General features: G+C 40.7%; 5 protein-coding genes across 9 annotated transcripts; 1 reads left to right on the top strand and 4 right to left on the bottom strand.

Moving 5' to 3' along the window:
- The first annotated feature begins 9 nt into the window (after positions 1-9).
- mRpL39 (mitochondrial ribosomal protein L39) lies at positions 10-1,695 on the top strand. Its single transcript, NM_079351.4, has 5 exons — positions 10-139; positions 391-715; positions 780-880; positions 1,054-1,496; positions 1,558-1,695. The coding sequence occupies exons 1-5, from the start codon at positions 67-69 to the stop codon at positions 1,615-1,617; spliced, it is 1,002 nt and encodes a 333-aa protein (NP_524075.2). The 5' UTR covers positions 10-66; the 3' UTR covers positions 1,618-1,695.
- Zip71B (Zinc/iron regulated transporter-related protein 71B) lies at positions 1,693-7,387 on the bottom strand. Of its 2 annotated transcripts, none has more exons than NM_001316435.1 (4): positions 7,061-7,387; positions 4,811-5,093; positions 3,234-3,530; positions 1,693-3,176 (listed from the first exon to the last, which is right to left on the bottom strand). In NM_001316435.1, the coding sequence occupies exons 1-4, from the start codon at positions 7,202-7,204 to the stop codon at positions 2,182-2,184; spliced, it is 1,719 nt and encodes a 572-aa protein (NP_001303364.1). In that variant the 5' UTR covers positions 7,205-7,387; the 3' UTR covers positions 1,693-2,181. The 2 variants fall into 2 exon arrangements, with proteins under 2 accessions (NP_001303364.1, NP_001097608.1); NM_001104138.2 differs by having other exon boundaries at positions 1,859-3,176.
- Positions 7,388-8,008: 621 nt separating this feature from the next.
- On the bottom strand, positions 8,009-14,576 carry mnd (minidiscs). 3 transcript variants are annotated; one of them, NM_168601.3, is made up of 5 exons: positions 14,522-14,576; positions 11,427-12,094; positions 9,609-9,827; positions 8,935-9,530; positions 8,009-8,846 (listed from the first exon to the last, which is right to left on the bottom strand). In NM_168601.3, the coding sequence occupies exons 2-5, from the start codon at positions 11,722-11,724 to the stop codon at positions 8,460-8,462; spliced, it is 1,500 nt and encodes a 499-aa protein (NP_730006.1). In that variant the 5' UTR covers positions 11,725-12,094; positions 14,522-14,576; the 3' UTR covers positions 8,009-8,459. The 3 variants fall into 3 exon arrangements, with proteins under 3 accessions (NP_730006.1, NP_730005.3, NP_524074.1); NM_168600.3 differs by having other exon boundaries at positions 11,427-11,764; NM_079350.5 differs by lacking the exon at positions 14,522-14,576 and having other exon boundaries at positions 11,427-12,264.
- Positions 14,577-15,189: 613 nt separating this feature from the next.
- Positions 15,190-16,841, bottom strand: CG5114 (uncharacterized protein). 2 transcript variants are annotated; one of them, NM_001259831.2, is made up of 3 exons: positions 15,826-16,841; positions 15,556-15,763; positions 15,190-15,465 (listed from the first exon to the last, which is right to left on the bottom strand). In NM_001259831.2, exons 1-3 carry the CDS (start codon positions 16,739-16,741, stop codon positions 15,252-15,254), a joined length of 1,338 nt encoding a protein of 445 aa, NP_001246760.1. In that variant the 5' UTR covers positions 16,742-16,841; the 3' UTR covers positions 15,190-15,251. The 2 variants fall into 2 exon arrangements, with proteins under 2 accessions (NP_001246760.1, NP_648731.1); NM_140474.4 differs by having other exon boundaries at positions 15,886-16,841.
- A 402-nt stretch (positions 16,842-17,243) lies between these two features.
- CG3349 (uncharacterized protein) lies at positions 17,244-20,056 on the bottom strand. The gene is made up of 2 exons (NM_140473.3): positions 19,988-20,056; positions 17,244-19,582 (listed from the first exon to the last, which is right to left on the bottom strand). Exons 1-2 carry the CDS (start codon positions 20,036-20,038, stop codon positions 17,333-17,335), a joined length of 2,301 nt encoding a protein of 766 aa, NP_648730.2. The 5' UTR covers positions 20,039-20,056; the 3' UTR covers positions 17,244-17,332.
- Positions 20,057-21,870: the final 1,814 nt, after the last annotated feature.

Here is a 21,870-nt window from a genome sequence, read left to right as displayed (position 1 = left end):
ACCATCTTGGCATAGTACCATCACTTTTGTGAACTGCATCCCTGAAGAGTATTTTGGTAATTTACCATGTCTGCGGCCACCAAATTACATAAAACAAGCTGGTGCGCCCTGCGGCAGCTTCAACAATACAGAACTAAGGGTAAGTAACACTAATTAGGAGTCCTTTTATTGACCAAAGATGGAGGAAGTGGTTTACATAATGCCGGCAGTCATTCACGTTCCGCGGAGCTCTTCGGCTAGTGATGGCAGTTCGTTGATGTCTTGGCGGAAAAATCGCTAGAATTTCTATAGATCCCAGTTATTATTTTAGATAGTCAACCATAATTTAAATTCAATTTGTTGAAACTGTACTATAAAATATGTCTTTTAACTTATTAATTATCCCTACAGCCAACTTTAGTGGCAGTTCTGCATCGTTAGCCAAGCGGAATGACCTGTTCAACCAGGAGCAGCGCCGTCAACGGGATGCAGTGGGTCGAATCGATAAGATCGAGGTGCGGTATCTGGGACTTCCCGAGGATGTCACTCTGGTGATGAACGGCAACATCTCAACGCCCTTCAATTGCGCCCAGCATCTGAGTGAGGGGCACTGTAAGCGATCGGCACTGGCCTTGATCGACGGCAGTGTTCCCTGGGATATGCACAGACCCTTGCAGGAATCCTGTACTCTGCAGCTGCTTAACTTCCATGTTTCCGAGCCACATGTGGTCAACAAGTGAGTGCTATACTATTTATAATATGGCATTTATATTAAACTTGCTTATGTTGTTTACTTTTAGAGCATTCTGGCGCACTTGCAGCTTTATGTTGGGAGCCGCCTTGAACCGCGCTTTCAAGCCGGAGGCCAATCTTCAGCTCCACAGCTTTCCTGGACCCAATAGTAAGCAGAATCACTTTTTAGGATTTAAGATTAGGATATTTTTTTTACTAGGTTTCGTCTTTCCCCCTTTTAATTGGATGAAAATTTCATAGATATATATCTTAAAACTAATACTGTCTGGAATATTCTATAAGCGAGACAAATTATAAAATTACTCCTATTACATTTCACAGTCAAATCAGGTAGCTTCGTACACGACATTGTGCTCCAAACCCAGAACTGGGAGCCAGGAAAAGAAGAGATGCGCGCCCTTTCGGCAGAGATGGTTAAACTGGCTGCTCAGGATCTGCGCATCGAGCGTTTGGACGTCCAACAGGATCTGGCCCAGGAGATGTTCAAGGATTCCAAGTATAAGAGCGAACAGTTGCCCAGCATCTCGCAGCAGACCAATGGAAGGGTCACCTTGTATCGCCTGGGTGATCATATCGACATCTCACGCGGTCCAATGGTGGCGTCTACCAGCTTTTTGGGGAAATGCGTCATCTCGGCTGCCCACAAAGTTGCGGAGGAGGGTCCCTCTGGTGCTTTCTATCGCATTCAGGGCGTTGCACTGCCGTCTGGCTTCCAACTGAATCATGTTGCATTTGGTGTATTGGAGGAGCGTTCTAAGAAACCTGTGAGTATATCTCGACGTTTTTCGATAAAGAGCTGTGTCACAAATTTAAAACACATTTTAGAGCCCCGCACGACTGCCCAATGAACCATTTGAGGAACAACAACAACTGCAATTATCTTAAAACGTTCTTTAATATTTAAAACTATACTGTAAGTGTTAAAAAAGTAAATCATTAAAGAGCGTCCTAATTTGTTATAACAAAGAAAATCCGTCTTTAAAAGGATATGAGCAAACAAAATTCTGCTTTTACCATTTTAACTTACAAGCTAATTATCTTATGGAATGAAATTCTGGATAGCTCTTATTATTTATAGATTTAGCATTCGTAAGGCAGAATTTATATAAAAGAACACTTTGGTCTTATTTTACGATTTAATGATTCTATATTCTTTTAATTGCCAATGCTAGGGTTTCTCTTTTTTGCTCACAGTTCTTTTATTTTAATTGTCTCTTTAAAAACATTTATATTTTAATATTAAAGTTTCAATAACACTAAGGAAGGTGCTGTTTAAATCATACATAAAGCTGACCACAGACTAACATTTGGTAACGATTTCATCTCTAACAAGTAAGGCATGCTTAAAGAAGCAAGAGAATCAGAGATTCCACAGAAACATATTCTTAAACTACTATCTACAATAAGAAAACAAAATTAACAAAGCTGTTTGAGACTCAGAGCTATTCTTTAAAAGCTCTTGAACAGGCCCTCTAAATCGTGTTCATTGAGGGCAATAGCCAACATTATCAGTCCACCCAGAAGGATACCAAAAATTTGTATTATTATACCCTTTGGATCTTTGGCCTTTTCCGGATTGTGGGCCACACTCATTGTGGGCACCAGATCGGCAAAAGCAATATACAGGAAGGAACCAGCGGTGGCTGCATAAATCCATTGGGTCATGCCGTCTCCAATTCCAGCAATAAAGAGACCCACCGACATGCCCACAAAGCTAAGAACTGAGCTAACAATGTTCATATAGACGGCTCTTCGCATGGAGACACCTGTTTGCAGCAACAGAGCAAAGTCGCCCAGTTCGTGTGGCAACTCATGGCAGAGAACGGCAAAGGCGGTAGCAAATCCAGTGACCGGATCACTTGCGAAGGCTGCACCTATGGCCAGACCATCGGTCAGATTGTGCAAGCCATCTCCGATGATTACCATGAAGGCTACTGGGGTGAGCGGTCGATCGGGGGTCTTCTCATCCAGCTTGGCCTCCTGCAACATCACATTGAGCTCTCGAGGAGGTGGCAGATCAATAGCATCCTTTGCAGCTGGCTTCTCCATATGTCCATGACTGCGGCCGTGGCTGTGACCATGTCCGTGGCTATGTCCATGACCCGGCTTACCGCCCTTTAGCAGCGGAATCAGGTTCTCCAGCATATACATGAATAGAGCAGCCAGGAAAGTACAACCACATAGCAGAGCCGCCTCATTGCTATGTTTGTGATCAGATTCCAAGGGATTGATACCAGTGACTTCCTCCTCGTGCTTTTCCTCCTTGAAAAGGGCATGGGGGAGCAAGTGCATCAGGGCATCGCCAGCTAAAGTGCCCACAGCGATGGAAACTAGGAACTTGAGAATTTCCTGATAGGCAGCCGACTTCATCAAAGGAACCAGAAGAATGCCCAGCAATCCGCAAGCGGACAGTATAAGCATAGTGATGCTGGCATAGATCCAAGCTAAATCGATATAGGTAAGTTATCTTGTATAACAAAGTGTTAATTATAGATACCTACCGTACCATATCTTCTGGTTCTTATCGTTAAGGTTTACTGATCGTACAGCTGGTTGCTTGCAAACTCCATTATCGATCTGGGCTAATAGAGCTGGACAGAGTTTCATAAAAGCTCGCGGAGTGATCCGCACCGAGTTGATGAATTCGTTGTATTCCTCTTCAGAATTGTGGACGCCATCAGTTGAGCTAACGTCATTCTTAATGAGCAGCTTGCGGTAGGCAATGTTTTTGTGGAGATCGTTGTGGTTCACGATGAGGGAAAGTAAAGACTTCGGTGATAAGCAAGCGGCAACAGGTTCTGAAAATAAAAAGTGTAAAAGTAATGTAATTTTAAGAACCAGAGAAAATATTTCCTGTTTAAGGTAAAAGTCTAAGGAATAAGCACCTTGGGACTGCATTGAGTAATTCTTGTTGCATGTGAATTACTTGTGATTTCTGCAGTTTGCAATTTAATCTATACGTTATGCATTACTATATAGCGCTGGCTGGGTTCACATTATGAGCAGCAACTGTTTGTTCTAATTTAAACCTTTTAAGCACTTTGTTTATAATGCTAGGTATGGGGAATTTTCTTTTTCCCATGTTTACACTCATTCTATGGAAATAGCAAACGTATTTCTTCGACTCCGACACGTTGCCCTCTCTCAGCAGTCGATTGTTATCCAATTCGCATGTGCAAACTTGCCATTAATCCAGTCGGCTGTTTAGTGTTAACTTTATATGGGACAACGTTGTAATGATTGTGTGCACTTCAATTAAAACTGTAAGGCTTAGCCAACAAAAATAAATAACAAGCGAAGCGATTGAGGCCTGTTTGTTTCTCGTTTTGTATCTGTATCTGTATCTGAATCCGTTCAATTGTTGTTTTCTTTTGGATTTCCGCATCCATAATGCGTCCGTTTATCGTGCTATCGCCCTGTTTTCGTCGCCTGCTGACAATGATCTTTCCTACCTGTTGATTTACGGCTACATTTACGGCCCAAAAGGAGAAAGAAAAACGCATCTGATACTAAGTATATATACGCACATACATGGTAATGATAATTTATGCGACAAGGCCACGATCACAGACGGAACTTCCTATCAACCAAATGAGATGGGATGGAGGATGGGATGGCATAATTGAATTGATGATAGACCGCAGTCGCCGGTCGCCTTGCACTTGGAAATCGGCCAATTGATGGAAAGAGTCGAGTCAAGTCGAGGGCTTCATCTATTTATACTATATATATATACTATACTTCTGCCGGGCTCAATTTTGTATTGTGCCACAGGTGGCTGGTGTTTTATCATGTATATATGCTTGTTATTAACTGCCAGTCAAGTGAGCTTCAATCCGCGTATTTTTTGGAATTTCTCAGACCTGGTGGATTCTGGAGAACCGGAATAAGTGTTAAAACAAATTATCCTAAGATTTATGACCATGTTGTCTATCCTGGCGTAGCTTAGGTATTATCAGTCATAGCTGATGGTCGGCAAATACATACAGTAATACGGTTGGAAATAAAGTGCGAAATCCCCGACCATTAAGATAAGACTGGTGCACATCTTCATTAAATATTAAACGACGCCACTCACCAGAACTCTCCCTCGGATGTCGGTGCTTGGGGTCATGAATTTCTAGGAACTCCGGAACCTCGGCCTCCGACTGTGAATTTGAGTGATTGCCACGAGGAGAGATTTGCAGCTCCAAAGCTTCCTCATCGGTGGCATTGACTCGTGTCGGCTCAAAGTAATACGTTACATTTGTGGCATGCGGCATCTCGTTCGAGTATCCCTGAGGTCGATGCTGATCGATCGTGTGCGAGGGATCGAATTGGATTTGACCCAAGTTCAGGCTGAACATCAAATGCTCAAGACCCTGGAAAATATTTTAGTTCCTCATTTAATAGGCATTTAAAGCAGCATTACAGCATATTTAGAGAGCACTTAGACGTTATCTGGAAGTTTTCCAAGATACAAAACCAAAGTAAAACAAGTGTGATTAAGGCACACGTTATTGCAAGGCGCAAAATATAAGTAAACTATCTAATGATAAGGACAGATAGCATTATGCTTCAATAATTGTAGACAAACTATTTTCTTTTAACGATAATTAAGTATTTGATAATAGGTATTAAAATAACATTGGCAATGATAAATAGACTTACAAATATCTATGCACAAATTCTCAGAAAGTTTGATAATTCAATAGTTTTAGATAGTTGTGATTTCCCTAAACTATTTAAACAGTAAGTGCAACCTTGAAGTTTTAAAACCCATTTAAAAACAACAATTAATCTCGAAGTAGCTGGAGTAAACGCAACAAAACAACTGCCAGCTGTTTTGTTTTCGGTGAGCGTCCTGAAATCGTTTTTAAAAACAAACCTTAACCTGCTGCACATTTTTCACAGTAGCTATCCACGAAATTTCACGCCGACAAATCGATCGCATTTGCTATTTATTTAACTAATTTGTCAAAGTATATACTCTGGCTGCGATCTATCACCGATAATTACTTGATTTACTTGTCAACGTGCCAGGCAATTATATTTACATCTGAATTCATTTGTTTATTGTTATTCCTCCATTCTGTCGCATATTTGCTGTCGCTAAAGTGGGTGGAGATTCCCCGGGGCGGCGGTGGAGCCCCATCTAATTGCCTCGACAGCGACCTGTCGCCGGGGATCGGGGCGTGTGTCCGGCGTGTGATGAGTGGCTCCAAAGAATTGCCCAGATTCCCAAGATCAGGATGGCGGAATTTGCATATGAACAAACATTAGACACACACGCGCTGGCACACACAAAAAAAAAAAACTATTTATTATGTAGCTCATGAAGCCACCAAATGGCGAATTTTACTTTCATTCAGCTGAGATTTGTTTGTGTGCCAAGTGTGCTATATGTAATCAAATTTGGAATATTAGAATGATGATAGAATACGAGACGGTTGGGTGGGCATGGGACATGAGACATGGGGCATCGGGCATCCAACCCTTAATGTTAGTATGCCGAGTGCGTAAAAAGTAAAAACATTTTTAGTAGCGGCTTGCCATTCAAATGGACACACCGTATTGCGTAGCCCATACGCATGAGTAATGTCAATTGGCTCCGATTGTTCGGAATCGGACGGACTATAGCTTTGGAGTCCATAAGCATAACGATCGCGTTGCGAAAGTTGCGGTTGCTTTTGTATCTTTGGTTTATCGGGCATCCAGTGTGCGCCCATTAGGAGGAGGAGCAAGCAGTCTTATCGGGCTTATCATCTCGTAATCTCCGACGTGGATATAGAAGGATGTCTTGGGCGGGGGGTGGGTGTTGTTCGTCGTGTTGATGCTCAAGTCTCGTACTGTACATCTCACTGTGCCTGTGCTGCTCGTTAGTCTGGATTTTGATTAAATTTATGATAATGCCAGCAATAAAGTCTACGTTTTGTATCATACGAAGTGCCTGCTGTCTGCCCACTGTGTTATAAAATTGCTGCGCGCATATAAAGATTACAACCTTTTAAAAGTGACGCGATAATCGCTGTTGAGAGTGTTTTGGTTGCCCGATCAAGCCGAGTTGGCCAGAACACAATTGTTTCACTTTCACAATGCCCAAATATTTGATTAACTCGTAATCATATGAGAACACCCCCCCCCCTCCCACACATTGTTTTTGTTGCTGGCCCAAAAATGACAAAAACGAGAGAAAAAAAAGAAGACACAAACTCACTAATTTTTTGCCATAACGCTAACCGCAAAAGCTTTGTCCCGTGTCCGACTTTGTTTACCTGTGTTTACCTGTGCTCAAATTACGCTCTTGTGTGTGTTTACAAGGCTAGTTCGATGGTTTATTGGTTATTACCTCAAAGTTGATTGTCCCGCCGTTGCCGTATTTTTGAAATATCTGCGCCACGTATTTGTTGTATTCCGTGGAAGCTGGCACTGTTTTGAAAAATAGTGAGCCCAGGCAAAATAGGTTTAAGACTAGCACCTGCTTTTGGGCCATCGTAATGGACTGAACACTCAGGTGGTGGTAGATAGTATTTCTCTTTTCGTTTTATTCTATTCGTTTTATTGAACCCGGTTATCTACTGGTCACTCGTCATTTCACTGGGGGCTTCACCGGGATTTTTTCGAGTTTTTACAGACGCGTGCGATCCGTAACACTGCAGCCAACTACCGATCCCGTTCAACGGTCTTTTGAAATGACAGTTTCGCCCACGCAACGTTTTATACGACTTTCGGTTCGACGAGCGTCGGCGCGTTCTCCTTTCTCCCTCTCTCCTTCGCCCACTGGGCGGGCAACTCATCGCTCTGCGCACTCGCTACAAACTTAACTGTCATTTGGATTGAGCTTTGGAAAAGCTTTCGCCGGACCATCAAATTTGAGCGCCAAAAATTAATAAAGTCGATTAACCTGTTCATCGGCTAAACTCACATTAAATAGTGTACTCAGCCTTTAAATTGAAAATACTAAAGTTTTACACTTTCCTTTCATAATCTTAAGAATCTGGCTAAATGTTATTATTAAGCAACAATACTTTATACTAAAAACTATCCGGTAGATTGTAACTATGAAGAAAAAGATTGCATACCTAAAGGCGTTGTAAAGGCGCTTTCATCAAGTAGTGAGTTTTAGAACTCGCTGGAGTAGGAAAAATAACTAGAAAATGAAAATATTTAAAAAAATTAATAAATATTGTGGTAGATAATTATGATACTTTAAATAGATACCATGCGAAATGATATAAGTTACTTTTTTACCTTTAAAATGCCAATTTCCGCCCACTTCACAAAAAGTAATAAGATTAAAGTTTAATGTGTTTATTATTAACTTTCTTATACAAAACAAATTCGATTTTTTACATTTCGCAAAAAGTTGCATCAATAATAATTATTACTTACTGAATAAGCTCCTAATTACTTGTATAATATGTAAAAATTGGTTCGCATTTTGTATAACAGGCGTACTTCTGCTTTCGACGAGGAACTCATTTTTTTTGGGTTTGAAATATACATTAAAAGTACGACTAACAAATAATATTAATTGAAGCAGGGACTTCCCTACCAGAATGCATTTGAGTTATTTACAATAACACTTTTGTAATGTTGTGCGTAGGTTTTCAAAATTTCGCGTTGCTAACCTATCTTAGGGGTAAATTGAGACTTATCCTAACTACAAGATATTCCCTTCTATAGTTGCGTTGATCGATACATCCACAAAAGGCCCTCTCTTCCCAAAGTCGTAGAGTCCTGCAGTCCTAGTCGAACTTCTCCTGGTTGGGCATACAGATGAAGAATTTGGAGCACCACAGGTTGATCGCCTGCGAAGTGTCCGCCAGCCATTTGACCGGTTTGTGGATGGTCAGGTAGTAGACCGGAATTCCAGACAGTATAATGATCGTCCCGATTCCTACCACATATGGCGTCTGCGTGCAAGAGAAGATGACCAGGAACAGGCAGACGATCAGATAGATGATGGGCAGCGCCAAGTTGACCTTGATGGGTCGCTCCGTCTTGGGTTGCTTGTAGCGCATCCACAGCAGTCCGGATACCGAGATCAGCGTGAACAACGCCTCCACGTAGCTGACGTAGTTGATTAGTACGTAGACGTCCTCGATGAACAGCAGCAGCAAGGTGAGCACGCCCTGGGAAATTAAAAAAAGAAAAGAACATGATAATTTGATAAAAACAAATATTTATAGATTCTTTACTTAGGTTAAGCCTCTAACTTACCAGGAATATCAGCGAGGGCACAGGTGTCAGGCAATTAACGTTAATCAGCGAAATGGCGGCCGGCAGGTGACCATTCCTTGCACCGACGAAGAAAAGTCGCGAGGACGCGAAGATCGCTCCATTCAGCGAACCAAAAGTGGAGCAGGCCACAGCGAAGGGCATAATCCAGGACATATACCCCAGCATCTTGTCGCCAAACGTGACTGCCACTGCATCTGACGAAAGGATCTCGTCTGGCGAGAGAACCGAAAAGTATGCAATATTCGTGATCATATAGATGACCGTGACCACCGGCATTGAGATGCAAATGGCCTTGGGCAGGTTTCGGTACGGATCCTTGAGCTCCTCTGTTACAAAGTTCAAATAGTTCCAGCCGGAGTACGAGAAGAGGCCGCTATAGAAGGCCAGGGCTATATATCCAGGATCTTGAAGGCCTCCCGAGAAGGGATTATCCCAGTGCTCTGTGTTTCCATCGAACAACCACCAGACTCCGGCGCCAACGATCACCAGGAGGGCAACCACCTTGGTGCCCGTAAAGATGTCCGTCACACGCGTAACCCACTTAACATTATAGCAATTGATAAGCGTCAGCACACCTAGGGTGGAAGATCAAGCAATTAGTCAATATAGTCTATGCCTAGTCTCACCACCGATTAGCTATCAGCGAATCTTACATATCATGGCAGCCGCCAGCAGCTGAACAGCTTCAATGGGCGCGTCGCAGGAAGGCCAAAAAGGTTTCAGCAGATATATGGCAAAAGTCAGAGCCGTAATCGCATTGCCCGTGGGCACCAGGATCAGCAGGGCCACCCACAGATAAAGGAACGCAGGCAGAGGACCAAATGCAGTGCCTATATAGGCATAATCTCCGCCTGATTTGGGTATCATCGTGCCTGGAAAAGTTAAAATATTAGTTATAGAAGAAAATTTGCTCATTACGGCGTAGTTCACGGGGAACATCCCAAGAGAATAATGTTTAAAAAGTGATTAGGCTAATAGAGAGCAAACGTTGACAATCTGATAAGCATGACACAGTTCTGAAAATGCTTTGAGGTATGCATTTGCCTATCTAAGGAGGGTTGTTCCAGCAATTGGAGAAATTTTGGAAACGCTTAAAAAGCGTGTACTAACTATTCCATTTTTTACGACCATCCTAGTAATTGGTGATAATTTTATTTTATTTGCTCTGTCCATTCACTTCATTAAGATTTATGGAACTTTATTTAGTACTTAAATAGTTTGACATGAAAAGTTAGAAAAAGGTAGCATAAATATTTGATTTTCAAAAATATGTTCAAACATTCTGATCAGATCAGATTGAACTTCCATTGATATTTCGAAAAGCAAACTTTAAAAATTATGCTAATTTGTGTCTGCCGAAAATGTATGGTAATGAGTGTCTGCCTGGCTGATTGTTAAAAAAAAACGTGTTTTAATAATGATTACAAAGCCATAAGCAAAGATGACGTAAAAGGAGAGAAAAAGCGATAAGACTTTTTTCTTTGATTCTCTTAAGTTTTGTTGTGGATCAAAGATATTAAGAGAGTTCCATTCAAGTTTCTATTTGTTTTCAGATCTTGAAAAGGTAAATTTATACCTTCGGTTATATATGTATGTGAATTTCAATAGAGAGGGTTGAACATTTGAATTTACCCCAGGAAACAAAGAACACTCGCTGTATTTCCGATAATATGAATATACTTATTCCAAGTTTTGAAGCATCCTGTACTTTTCTGAAGAGGCTCAAGTGCTAATTAGTTGATAATTGAATGTTTCGTCGGTCCCACTATCAATTCTAATTCATCATTTTGCTGGGGAGCTGGAACTGATTTTAATTTTTGTGTGTGCCACTTGAAGAGGCATTTTTAATGGGACCGAGCTAATTCCATGCCTTAAATGTGTCTCCATGGTAATTGGTTGGAGTAGTTAATCTCAAAAGATTGTCAGTTCGAACCAAAGGTCATAGAGATTTTCCGCTTCTGGGTCTTGGATCTGGACCGATTTTAATTGGAAATAAGCTGAATTTTCCTGTTTCTTTCTACAGTACAAAAACTGTGTGCTGTTTATTTGTAGCACTTTAAGTACCACATGTTGCTTAAACTTATTTTAAAATACTCAAATCGTAATCTTGAACTGATTTTTTTGGTGCTTGATATATATAGCTTATCTCTGGCCTTAACCTCTTTAGCCCATTAGTACTGACTTAAGCATTCTGGGCGACCAGAGCTCTTGTTCCATTTTTTTCTCAAATTTGTGCTGTGTTTGCTACAGGTGCTTGTCTTACACCTATGTAAACAACTCTCCCACTACATCCACGCACACATACCATATGTTGACCCACCGATTGCTGTCATCAGCGGGAAGCAATAACTGCCAGCTCCGCAGAACATTGTTTGAATAGGCGTGGGCTCATTATCGGAAAAACAAAAACAAAAACTATAAAAAAAACCGAAAAATTCCTAAAGCTACCCCTTACATGTAGCATTACTCACCCAATTCGGCGTAGCATAGGGCGCCCACCATGCTGAGCACTCCGCTGAGGACCCAAACGATGAGGGATTGTCCTATGGAGCCGGAGAACTTGAGCACTCCCTTGGGACTCACGAAGATGCCGGATCCGACAATTACACCAACGATGATGGCCACTCCATCGAGCAGGCCGATCTGCTTCTTTAGCTTTACCCCGGAACCCTGACTGCCGCTGTCCGCCGTGGAATTATTGGGTTCCGCCGGAGGAACCTCGAACACCTGGCGGGGAATCAACGAGTCGCTGGCCTGAACTCGCGCCATTTTTTGCTCGGGAGATGTGCGGCGTTTTTTATGGGTGGTTCTTGGAATACGGAATATTTTTTGAATTTTTATGATTTTTATAGGGTAACTCTTCCGATTTACAGTGACTGGCCGTCGTTATGTACACAAGTCCATTGCTTTTATCGGGGGTTTCTCGTACTTTTCTCGGTTTCGTTTTCTTTTTTTTTATCAGCACAGGCTAGACATGTGCCAGCGTGGAGCTTCCAATACAGTTCAGTTCGTTTGAGTCCACATGGTTTTATTCATTTGTTTCTGTTGTTTTCCGATTTCAGTTCTGTTTTGTTCACCACTTCACTTATTCCAATGTGCGCTTCAGTACACAAACGCACACATTTGTCAAGGGCTCGCTCTATATATTTAAAGACGATAAGGTATTAGAATCCACGTGGTTCTATCATGTTCATCTCTTCGAATCAAGATGAGATTGGGTATTATGAAATTTGGGAAACCGAAAAACCGGAAGATCCGACAGAATATCGGATGGAACGCACTGCTCGCGACGCGCTCTGAGTTCAAACTAAGTTTGGAATACGAATTTACCCCCCTTTATGAGCAAAACGGCTGTCGCTCGCTCAACTTGGGCTTTGCATTTGACTGGTTTTTTTTTTTATTCCATTTAGGTAAGGCGGCGCGGAAAGCAGCTGCTGCTCTCTCGCGCTCTTTTGGGCCATAAACATCTTACCTGTTACCTGCCAAACCAACTTTCCACCGAAACATGCGGCAAATCGCATGATGCAAGACGCCTCAAACATTTCGCTAGCCAAAGAAGTTTGAGAAGTTTACGATTGTGTGCCAAAAATAAAGCACGTGCGGTCGCCTAAGAGAGAGTCGCCGGCAATCTCTTAAGTTAGTTTCTCTTTCGCCTTAGTCATTGACCTTTTGTTTGGGTCCTAAATATGTGCGCATTTTGTCGAAATCTTTAGCCACTTTGTTGTCACTGGCTATCCCATGTGCCAAAAGACATTAGCTCAATGATTTGTTTAAGCCTTTAATTGCACCTGATTTAACGGCTTTGTGGGACAAATACTGCAAGTGAAACTTGCCACAAACTATTTGTGTGCACAATAATTGTAACAAGGTTAAATGTCACATTGTGTTAACACGGAATAAAAGCTTTCGATAGGAGAGATGACCGTAAACTAAATACAATACAATTAATATCGTTCGATTGCAAATCAGGCTAATATATGATCATTTTAAGACAGTTTAGAATATTTGTTTGAAATATGTATATATGAAATATTGTATATGTATCCCTTAGGCAATGTCTACTGTATGCGCGGCGATTTCCGGTAAAATTGTAACTTCAAAAATGAGGAAGTCGTTGATAAGAAGCCGCAATCCCAGTTAATCTAATACTTTTTTTCTTTTACTGTAACTGTAAATCAAATATCAATTAATTTTACAGCCGTTTGTGTATGGAGATTTATGGGGCTAACCGCAGCTGAAGAGAGTTACGGATTAGTTAGTTAGATTACCCAACGGAGACCCCATTTAATATAAGGCTTCTTTTGTTGCTCATTTGACGACGATTACTCCAATGGATTCGGCGGTCTTTTATGCGCCAAAATGCTCATTAATGCAAACCGAGCGACTTTTGTTAAACACTTGAGCGGATTATCATGAAGTGTAGTTTCGTTGGTGGATTGTGGGGTGGGGGGTGGGTATGGATCATCGCCAGGCGCGTGCATTTGACATTTCAAACTGTGATAATTCAATTGTGTGAATCGTGAACCTTTAGTGCCCGACCGACTGACTGGCTATATGGATTAGCAGCTGCCCATCTTTACCTCCCTCGCGACCGCCATAAAAACTACTACAAATAATAAACAAAGCAAGTGTAGCGCCTCCGCTCAGTTTAGTGGCTCAGCCAGCGGGATGGGATCATTTTGGATACGTAGAGCTCCTCTGGTAATCTAATTGTAAAAGAGACACACAGGGCGCTGTTTTTTTTTGTATTATTCGCCGGTGTGGTGGTGTCGCCACAGCCACAATTACAGTGCTTTCGGTGGATCAGTTCGGGCCCCCGTTTGTGGTTGATTAACTGTGATTTCGTGTGACTTTTATTGTCGCCTCGTAGCTGCGGGATATCAGCTTTAATACACTTTCGGAGGGTATTCTAGCTATAAGCTCAAGAAGAAGGATATGGACATATACATGTCATTAACATCTATTGATTCATCAGATTTCAATGTTTATTCAGACGGATGTCTTAACTAGTTGATTAATTTTTAAAATATATGATCTTTTTTAAGTTTAATTTTATTTTATTCTGCTATTTTTGAATTTTTCATTTCAATTTGATTGTAATTTTAATAAATCGGATATGATCACTTTTGCACAGGATTTGTAAATTCTCTCATAGTTTTTATAGGGTATTCCAATTTTAGAACTCAAAATTAACCCTTTCTTTCTTGTTACTTTTTTTTAACTCCCCCGCGCCGCACTTAATGTGTATATTTTGAAAAAGAAAAATATGATGGATCACTTCCATATGCAATTTTCGTTAATATTTCGGTGAGGCTTCATCATATAATGCCACGAGTCATAAGTTTTCGTGATTACCATTCCACAGGGTAATATAAATGTACTCAAACTTGCGAATGAACATTGTAAGTTTTATTTATAGCTGCAGAACTTTGTGCTATTGCTTTATTAAATTTAATGTAATTCAAATATTCACTCGCTGCGCTTTAAATATTTGCTTATGATATTTTCACGCAGTTAAAATCCCTGGGAGACTACGTTTTGAACCGTTTCAGCATTATTTTTTTACCCGATAGAGGGAGAACCGTTACCCATTCGCACTGATAACCCGATGCAGACTGAGTCGAGAATTCCATCCGTGGGTCGCTCTTCCGAAAAAGCTTTAATAATATAATACAACAGAAAGGTAAATAAATATGTAAATCTGAAAATTCGTTTTCATTTTTTAGACAATTGTTCGCCTTTGTGTGCGTGTATGTGTGTGGATGTCGGAGGTGAACGACAACCGACAAACAAAAACATAAACAAGTGTTTGTCTCTTTGGATGTGCTCCCAATGCAATACGCATGTCACATTCTCCCTAAGAGAACCAGATATTGAAGAGAATTCGTTGCAGTTGCATTTAGAATGCACTTACTTCTCATATACGCTTCCGATTAAAACCATAGTTCTGACCCATTAAAAAGTTAAAAAACAATAATTCTTTTCCTAACCCAAATTGACAGCATGAAATTAAATTTCCTTACCAATTTACAAAAACTTCAAATAGTATAATATTCTTGACACAATGCAAAAAAACCGGAATCCTTTTCAGTTCTATTTTGTTACCCCAAACTGTAACCTTCTTTGTGTGTTCTATCTTTAGTCAGCCCTGTGCCTCCCCCCTTTTTCTTGTACATATATGGGGCAAGTGTATCAGGACCGCCACATGGGTTCATTGCACCAGGCTACTGAGATAAATTTTAATATGTATTTACTATTTACATATATATAGCACAGTACAAAACTTTAAAACCTAACTAATCGCCCAGCGCCGGCACCTTGAATATCTTGGCCGTGTTGTCCTCGGATACCGTTAGCAATAGATTTTCCTGAGGCTTGTAGACAAACTCGTAGATGTGATAGTAGTGTCCCGTCAGCGTGAATTTCAGAATTCCTGTGCGTGCGTCGAATGCGTTCAGATTTCCCTGCGAGGTGGCCGCAAGTATCGTGTGGTCGTTCAACCATTTGATCCTGGAATAATTAATGCAATTAGTAAGCAACAACCAAATTAAAAGTTAAATCAAAGTTATAATATTTTTTACAGTTTTATGCGGTGCTCACCTTATGACAGCATCATTGGGAACTGGATTTTCGCATATGGTACGCAACGCTGATTTGGCATAGTCCCAGATGGATATCCTGCCGTCCAGCGAGCCACAGGCAAAGAGCTTTAGATCCGCCGAGGAGGGAGCAAAGGCCAGACACTCAATTCCGTGTTCCGACTGGATTGTGCTAACCGGACCGTTGTTAGTGCAGAACAGCATTTTTCCTGAACGAAAATAAATCTATTAGTTGCCGTTTATATGCAATGGAGAACATGATTGCTTTTACTAATAGTTTTGTTATGGAAACTGGTATTATACCGAATTCCTTTACCACTGGAGCACTCACCGGACGCCTCAGCGCAGACGTAGAAGGGCGATTCCCTTTCGCAGGCCACCACCGCGTGCGTGATCTCGCCGAAACCCATTGGATGCGATTCGTTTACGTCAATGAGCACCTGACAGCTCTTGAGATCCCACAGCTTTACGGATCCGTTCACGTAGGCCGTGAACAGCTTTTTGCCATCCCCACTGAGCTCTCCGGACTCGCAACGCGAAGATTGTCCCGGCAGGATTTTGCATTCACCGCTGGGTATGCGGAAAACGAAGACCTCTCCGCTGTCACTACCCGCCAGCAGGATGTGGGCAGCTCGATGCCAGAAGAGCCAGGACATGTCGCTCATGGAGTACTCCCAGATTTTAGTCAGGATCGGACGTTCGTCGTGCTTTTCACTGACCTTGAAGACAAACAGATCGCCGGCTAGATCACCGGTGGCCAAATAGACGCCGTCGTGACTGAAATGCGTTTCCGTGACGGTGTCCTTGTGCTCCGTGATCTCGTAGAGGACATCGCCGGTGGAGGTTTCCCAAACGAAAGCTCGATCGTCCTCGCTGCCCGTCACCGCCCAATTGTAGTTGGGATGCAGACTGCAGGCGAAAACAGGAGCGGTGTGCTTCTTGAAAGTGACCGTAGCTTCGTCCGTGATGGCTGCTATTCTCTCACGGTCACGTAGCTCCTCCTCGTCCTCCTCTTCATCATCATCGCCACCGGCCATTGCAAGCCGGGCCTCCAGTTGCTCCAGCGTCACCTCCTCCAAATCGTCGTCATCTTCGTCCAGCGGCTGCTCCTCCAGCTCAATTATCTCCTGGAGTTCGTCGTCGCCGTCATCGAAATCTGGCCGGTGTGGCGGTGTGTTGTCACGCATTCCTATTCTCTTAATGGTCCAAATAGCAAGTTAAGCTGCATAAAAATAACAATTAAATGAATGTATCACACGTGCTAGAAAATCAATGGTCTGGCAACTCGTTCGCCAATGTTTTTTAAACATCGATTGCTTGTTGGGACTATCGACTTCGTCGATTATTTTTTTAGCCAAAATACAGTGTTGCCAAATGTCAAAAATTGAGCGGAATTTTCAAATTGAAGCGGGCTATGCTGACACGTTCATCTTGGTAGTAAAACGTAAGCAGGTTTCATGATAAAATCAAACTATATTTTGGGGGTGTTATTTTTAATTCATTTAATGCAACAACAAATTGCAATAACGAGGAAGCCGATTAGGAACTCTAAAGTAAAGGTTTATAGGTTTGACCTAAGATGTATTGAAATTTGTTTTTACTTTGCGTTTGTTTGATCCTTATGCACAAATGAACAAAAGATGTTCTTAAAGCTTAATTATATTTAACGATGTTAAAAATGTCATTAAGCAAGTACTTAAATTAATGCTTAGTATATATTAATATTATATGGTATTATTACTATATTGGCTTTAAAGCATCATGACTATCTTTGAATTTCAATTATTTAATTTATTTTTGACAGCCTGAACTCTATTCATCAATTCATCAATAGAATCTAGATCACCAAAATCACATTCAGCATCGCATAGATCGGCTCTATGTTCAGTATTCTCCGCCTCCTTTTCCAGGGTTTTTATTTGCTGTTGTAGCGAAGCGATTTGGTCCAAAAGTGTTTTTTCGGAATTCGCTATTTGTTTTGGAAAATCCATGGCTTCAGCCTCAAGCTTACTTAGTTTTTCGTCATATTCCTTCGGCGTGTCTAATTTAGCTAAACGTTCTGCGATTAGATTTTCTTCCCTTTTCATCTCCTCTCTGAAAAGATTAATATTTCTTAGCTGTTCTTCGAGTTTGCGATCAATTTGTTGCTTGTCCATTTCGAATTTTAATCGGGTATATTGCAGTTGCCTCTCAAATTTTTCGATCCCATTCTCTGTTAAGTTGTCTATATCTTTTTCCAATTGATTAATATCTAGTTGTAATGAGCTCGTGCTTGAAACAGATGGATCAACTTTATAAGTCATGTCACTTTTTTTCAAGGTTAAGCTTTTCGGGCTATGATATTTCAGTTCTTTTTCCTTGTCTAAAAGTTCGTTAAAATGCGCTCTGACAACATTTTCTTGCTGATTATAATAAGCGACAATTTTATTTTTATCCTTTTCAATTTTTTCCAAGTAGTCATTTAGTTTAATAGACTCATTTGTACAAAATCTTACTTCACTTTTTTTCTTTAGGTTGATAGCGAAATCTGAGGTTGATTGACCTTTGAACTTCATGCCATTTTTCATGGAAATAACAGTTATATTAGCGAAGAATGATGGACTGTTTTCGAACATTTTATTAACATCGTCCACGGATTTTCTAAGCTTTGGCCAATTTACGTCTTCCAACAAGCTCAAGTTATTGATTTTATATTCCAATTGGCTTACTTTCGATTCGAGATCCTTTAATATGTTTTTTTGATGCCATTCTTCTCCGTACAAGGAATTTAATTTCTGCAGATTTTCCTTTTCCAAATTGAGCAGCTTTTCTGCATCTGAAATAGTTTTATTGGCTTCAGCTAGATTTTCATTTAATGGCTCTATTTGTTTTAATAATTCGCCTAGGAACTTTTCGGGTCTTATGTCATTTATTATTTGTTCTAAATTCTTAATTTGTGTTTGTTCGCCTTCACAATAAGTACTTTTTTTAGTTTGGTTCATGAGAGATGTTTCTAGTAGATCAATATCCCCAACATAACTCAAAATCATTTCTCGCAAGCTCTTTTCTTTTTGAATATATGGCTGGTGGTCAAGTTTCAGTGTCGTTGTGCCTTCGAATTTAAGATTGTCTGCAAAATCATTTCGAAAAGTCTCCAGTTCGCTCAAAATGTTGGGGCAACATTTTCCAGTCGAATAGTTACCACCTTCACTTTGAATGAGATTAGAAAAGTTCTCCACTCTTTCTTTCAGATGGAAAAGATCGGTATTAACATCTGTATAATTTGTCACTAAAGATGATTCTATGCCCTGCAGTTCTTCCAGAAAGTCAATTCCATCGTTTATGATTTCCAAACGATCTCTGATTAATTCATAGGGACAGCACTTGCTCTTGGCATTCTTATCGAATTTTGACATAAAGTCCGAAATTATGTTAATATCTTTGTCTAACTGTCGTGTGCTTCTAATCTCGTTGAAAATCCACCTACCAAATGTGGCATCTATATTGCAATTTTCTAAGGCATTTTGCCTTTTCTTTAAATCGCTGACAAATTCATTTGAATCATTGGCCACTTCTGTTATTTCATCATAATTATCGGTCCTATTGCACCAGCCGTTCCATTTTCCAAACGTTAACTTGGTATTCCGTCCATTCTCTGTCGTCATAATCACCACGAAGAGATTTTGGATCAGGAACCTGTCGTCGATTTCCTTCTGCCATTTGGCGACAATTTTCCAAAACAATCGTTCACCGTCCTTCGACAGCCCAGTCGGTATGCAATCCCCCCTCTTGTACTCAGCCATATCCTCGCCATTCACCTCGTTTTCATCTGGAGTCTTCTCCTCGGAATCGCTGTAATCGGGAGCTTGGTCCCATACTTTGCGGCAAACTCGTATTAACTTCACACACAACTCGTACTTGTCGATGTCGCCGTGAAAAATCTGAAACGCAGCGTTGACTTTTGCATTTGAGGGCGTTGTCTGGGCAACAACCGATGTCTTTACGGCTGCCACAAGAACCAGATACAATGGCATTAGGACTACGCGAATCTGAAAGATACATCATTAGTACTTTTAGGGAAACAAATTATTCAGGTTTTTTTGTGTGGAAATATAAAGTATAACTTTCGACTTGAATGAAAAATGTTATACTAATTCCTTTAAAATAAGACTAACAAAAGTTCATCATACTAATTTACTTATTACATAAGTGGAAGAATAAAGAACTTGTAAGATTTTATATTTGAGCTAAGAAGGGATCAGATCAGGAGCATTTTTAATTTGATTTTGTTCTCTATTCTATTATTATTTTATTTCTGTGGCCACTTGCACTCTACAACTATTTCTTATACAATTGAAAAAATCGTAATTGTTGTCGGTTATATTTTGTAAATGCCCCGGGGATGATTCCTTTTTTCACAATTCTCCACTTTTACCGAGGGGTTGCCCATTTACCATGACTTGACTGCTAACTTGGCTGCTTGATTTACATCTGATTGCTTTCATTCTTCGGGACCCATTAAAATCGACCCCCAACTCCACCTGGGCAACCTTTTCTAATTCCATTCGAAATGGCCCGGGTGCGGAGGGACCTGTCTATTGTTACCCTCTTCTAGGGTCTGGTGCATTTATTTTTGTTTAGGTGCATTTTCGGTTTCGATTCCCACGGTTTCTTCCGTACGTGTCCTGCGCGTGAGGAGCGCACGCATAACGTACGTTCCCATGATTTTATAAGGAGGAGGGTTCTCGAAAGGAGTCACGGCGAAAAGGAAATGATTAGGGGAAGCAATTCTAGCCATCCTCCTACCTGCTTGGTAATTGTCGAGGTATTTATTGATAAGACCCAGAGTAAACAGTAACAGCGGAAAGATTTATTCAAAATGGGTTGCAGATATGAGATACTCTTTCAGTTTTCTATGTATAATGCAGATATTGATTATTTATAGTTTTACACTATCTCCACTATCCATTTCAAAGAATGTAGGAGGTGCTAATTAGGCAAAGATGGTAGATATTCGGTCTATAGAATGTATTTAGAATGCCTAATTTTATGCAATCTTCAAATGAGGACACAGAAACATAAACTTAACCAGCATAATGCTGTTACCCCAACATTTTGTTATTTATAATAATAGTTAGATCTGCTCTCTGTATATATGTATTCTATATTACCAAATTTGTTTTTTGAGAGGTCCCCCATTCCAGGGTGTTGGCGATATTCGTCGTAGAACAGTTTCCCCTGATTTTTGCCATGCGTAAATAGTAAATAGTCCCGCATCTGATTGAGTTGGTCATGAACGGTCATTAAACTGCATTTGTAGAGGGGCGTACGAGTTCTTGCATATCTACACAGGCATACAATTTCTATATGCATCGTATGTATCTGGATCTGTTGTGTCCACACACTGGTGAGTAAGTGCCTGTGCCTTGCACTCGGAATGCACATAAGCTCCACTGGTGGGGTTGGAGGGGGGACCCTTCTTGTTTTTTGGGGTCTGCGAGATCGTTAAAAACGAGTCAGCAGAAGGGACGGTCTTGGGTTCTTGGAGTGAGTGATTTTGGAGTGAGAGGTGCGGCAGACCGGACCCGGACCCTAGAGATGCTGCCGAACGTGCGTGTGGAAGAAGATTAAACGAAAACAAATCACACCAAGAGCAGAAGGGAAACGGCAGTCATAAGAGTTTCCAACGTGCAGTACAGTCTGAGAAATAACTGAGTGTTTCAAATGTAAATAGCTTTTTACAAAGATGCAGCTCTAGAAACATACTCATCACCTAAATACAAAAAATAATTATTATAAGTATAAGAATTAAATAAAATTATCGAAAAGAATATCATAAGTATTGAGGGATATTTTATTGGAACGATGAATCCAATTCGAGTATTATAATTTATAATTTTTGCTAATCAAATGCTTTGATTTAAATGTTTACTGAAAATCAAAGGAGCTATTCAGTTGTACTATACATAAAATACAAAATGTAACCTACTTTTCTGGCGTAATTATCCTAGAAGGCTGACGTTCAAGATACATTAGTCTACAAATTAATTTACAGTTCAAGGCCATGTTTTACCAAGTTTTTTCTTTCATTTTCCAATCATCCTCTTTAGATACTATTTTGCCAATTTTTTCCAGAAGTATCTTTCCTATTTCAAGCAAGGTACGGAGGACGAAAACCATTTCTCCGAGTGCATCCGAATCGAATGACCTGAAGTAAACAGAAGATCGTGCGAGGGGAGGGTAAAAAGTGATAAACATAAAAATGGGTAGTAGCCCGTCGACTGCAGATAACCAAAAAGGGCCAACAATAAATGGTTGATAACGAAGGGCGAACACA

The sequence above is a fragment of the Drosophila melanogaster genome, chromosome 3L (genome assembly GCF_000001215.4).
Source record: "Drosophila melanogaster chromosome 3L".
Taxonomy (NCBI): domain Eukaryota; kingdom Metazoa; phylum Arthropoda; class Insecta; order Diptera; family Drosophilidae; genus Drosophila; species Drosophila melanogaster.
The sequence above is the reverse complement of the archived record's forward strand: the minus strand, read 5'-3'. Positions and strand labels throughout refer to the sequence as shown.

Coding starts and splice junctions, on each gene's coding strand:
- mRpL39 (NM_079351.4), top strand. CDS start 67: ATGTCTGCGGCCACCAAATTACATAAAACAAGCTGGTGCGCCCTGCGG. Junction 140..390: donor TCAACAATACAGAACTAAGG/GTAAGTAACACT, acceptor TTATCCCTACAG/CCAACTTTAGTGGCAGTTCT. Junction 716..779: donor GAGCCACATGTGGTCAACAA/GTGAGTGCTATA, acceptor GTTTACTTTTAG/AGCATTCTGGCGCACTTGCA.
- Zip71B (NM_001316435.1), bottom strand. CDS start 7,204: ATGGCCCAAAAGCAGGTGCTAGTCTTAAACCTATTTTGCCTGGGCTCA. Junction 5,094..7,060: donor GCGGGACAATCAACTTTGAG/GTAATAACCAAT, acceptor AATATTTTCCAG/GGTCTTGAGCATTTGATGTT. Junction 3,531..4,810: donor ACATCCGAGGGAGAGTTCTG/GTGAGTGGCGTC, acceptor TTTTATTTTCAG/AACCTGTTGCCGCTTGCTTA.
- mnd (NM_168601.3), bottom strand. CDS start 11,724: ATGGCGCGAGTTCAGGCCAGCGACTCGTTGATTCCCCGCCAGGTGTTC. Junction 9,531..9,608: donor GCTGGCGGCTGCCATGATAT/GTAAGATTCGCT, acceptor CTTCCACCCTAG/GTGTGCTGACGCTTATCAAT. Junction 8,847..8,934: donor TGCCCTCGCTGATATTCCTG/GTAAGTTAGAGG, acceptor TTAATTTCCCAG/GGCGTGCTCACCTTGCTGCT.
- CG5114 (NM_001259831.2), bottom strand. CDS start 16,741: ATGCGTGACAACACACCGCCACACCGGCCAGATTTCGATGACGGCGAC. Junction 15,764..15,825: donor TTTCCATAACAAAACTATTA/GTAAAAGCAATC, acceptor ATTTTCGTTCAG/GAAAAATGCTGTTCTGCACT. Junction 15,466..15,555: donor CCCAATGATGCTGTCATAAG/GTGAGCACCGCA, acceptor TAATTATTCCAG/GATCAAATGGTTGAACGACC.
- CG3349 (NM_140473.3), bottom strand. CDS start 20,038: ATGAAAGCAATCAGATGTAAATCAAGCAGCCAAGTTAGCAGTCAAGTC. Junction 19,583..19,987: donor AAGTTAGCAGTCAAGTCATG/GTAAATGGGCAA, acceptor TGTATCTTTCAG/ATTCGCGTAGTCCTAATGCC.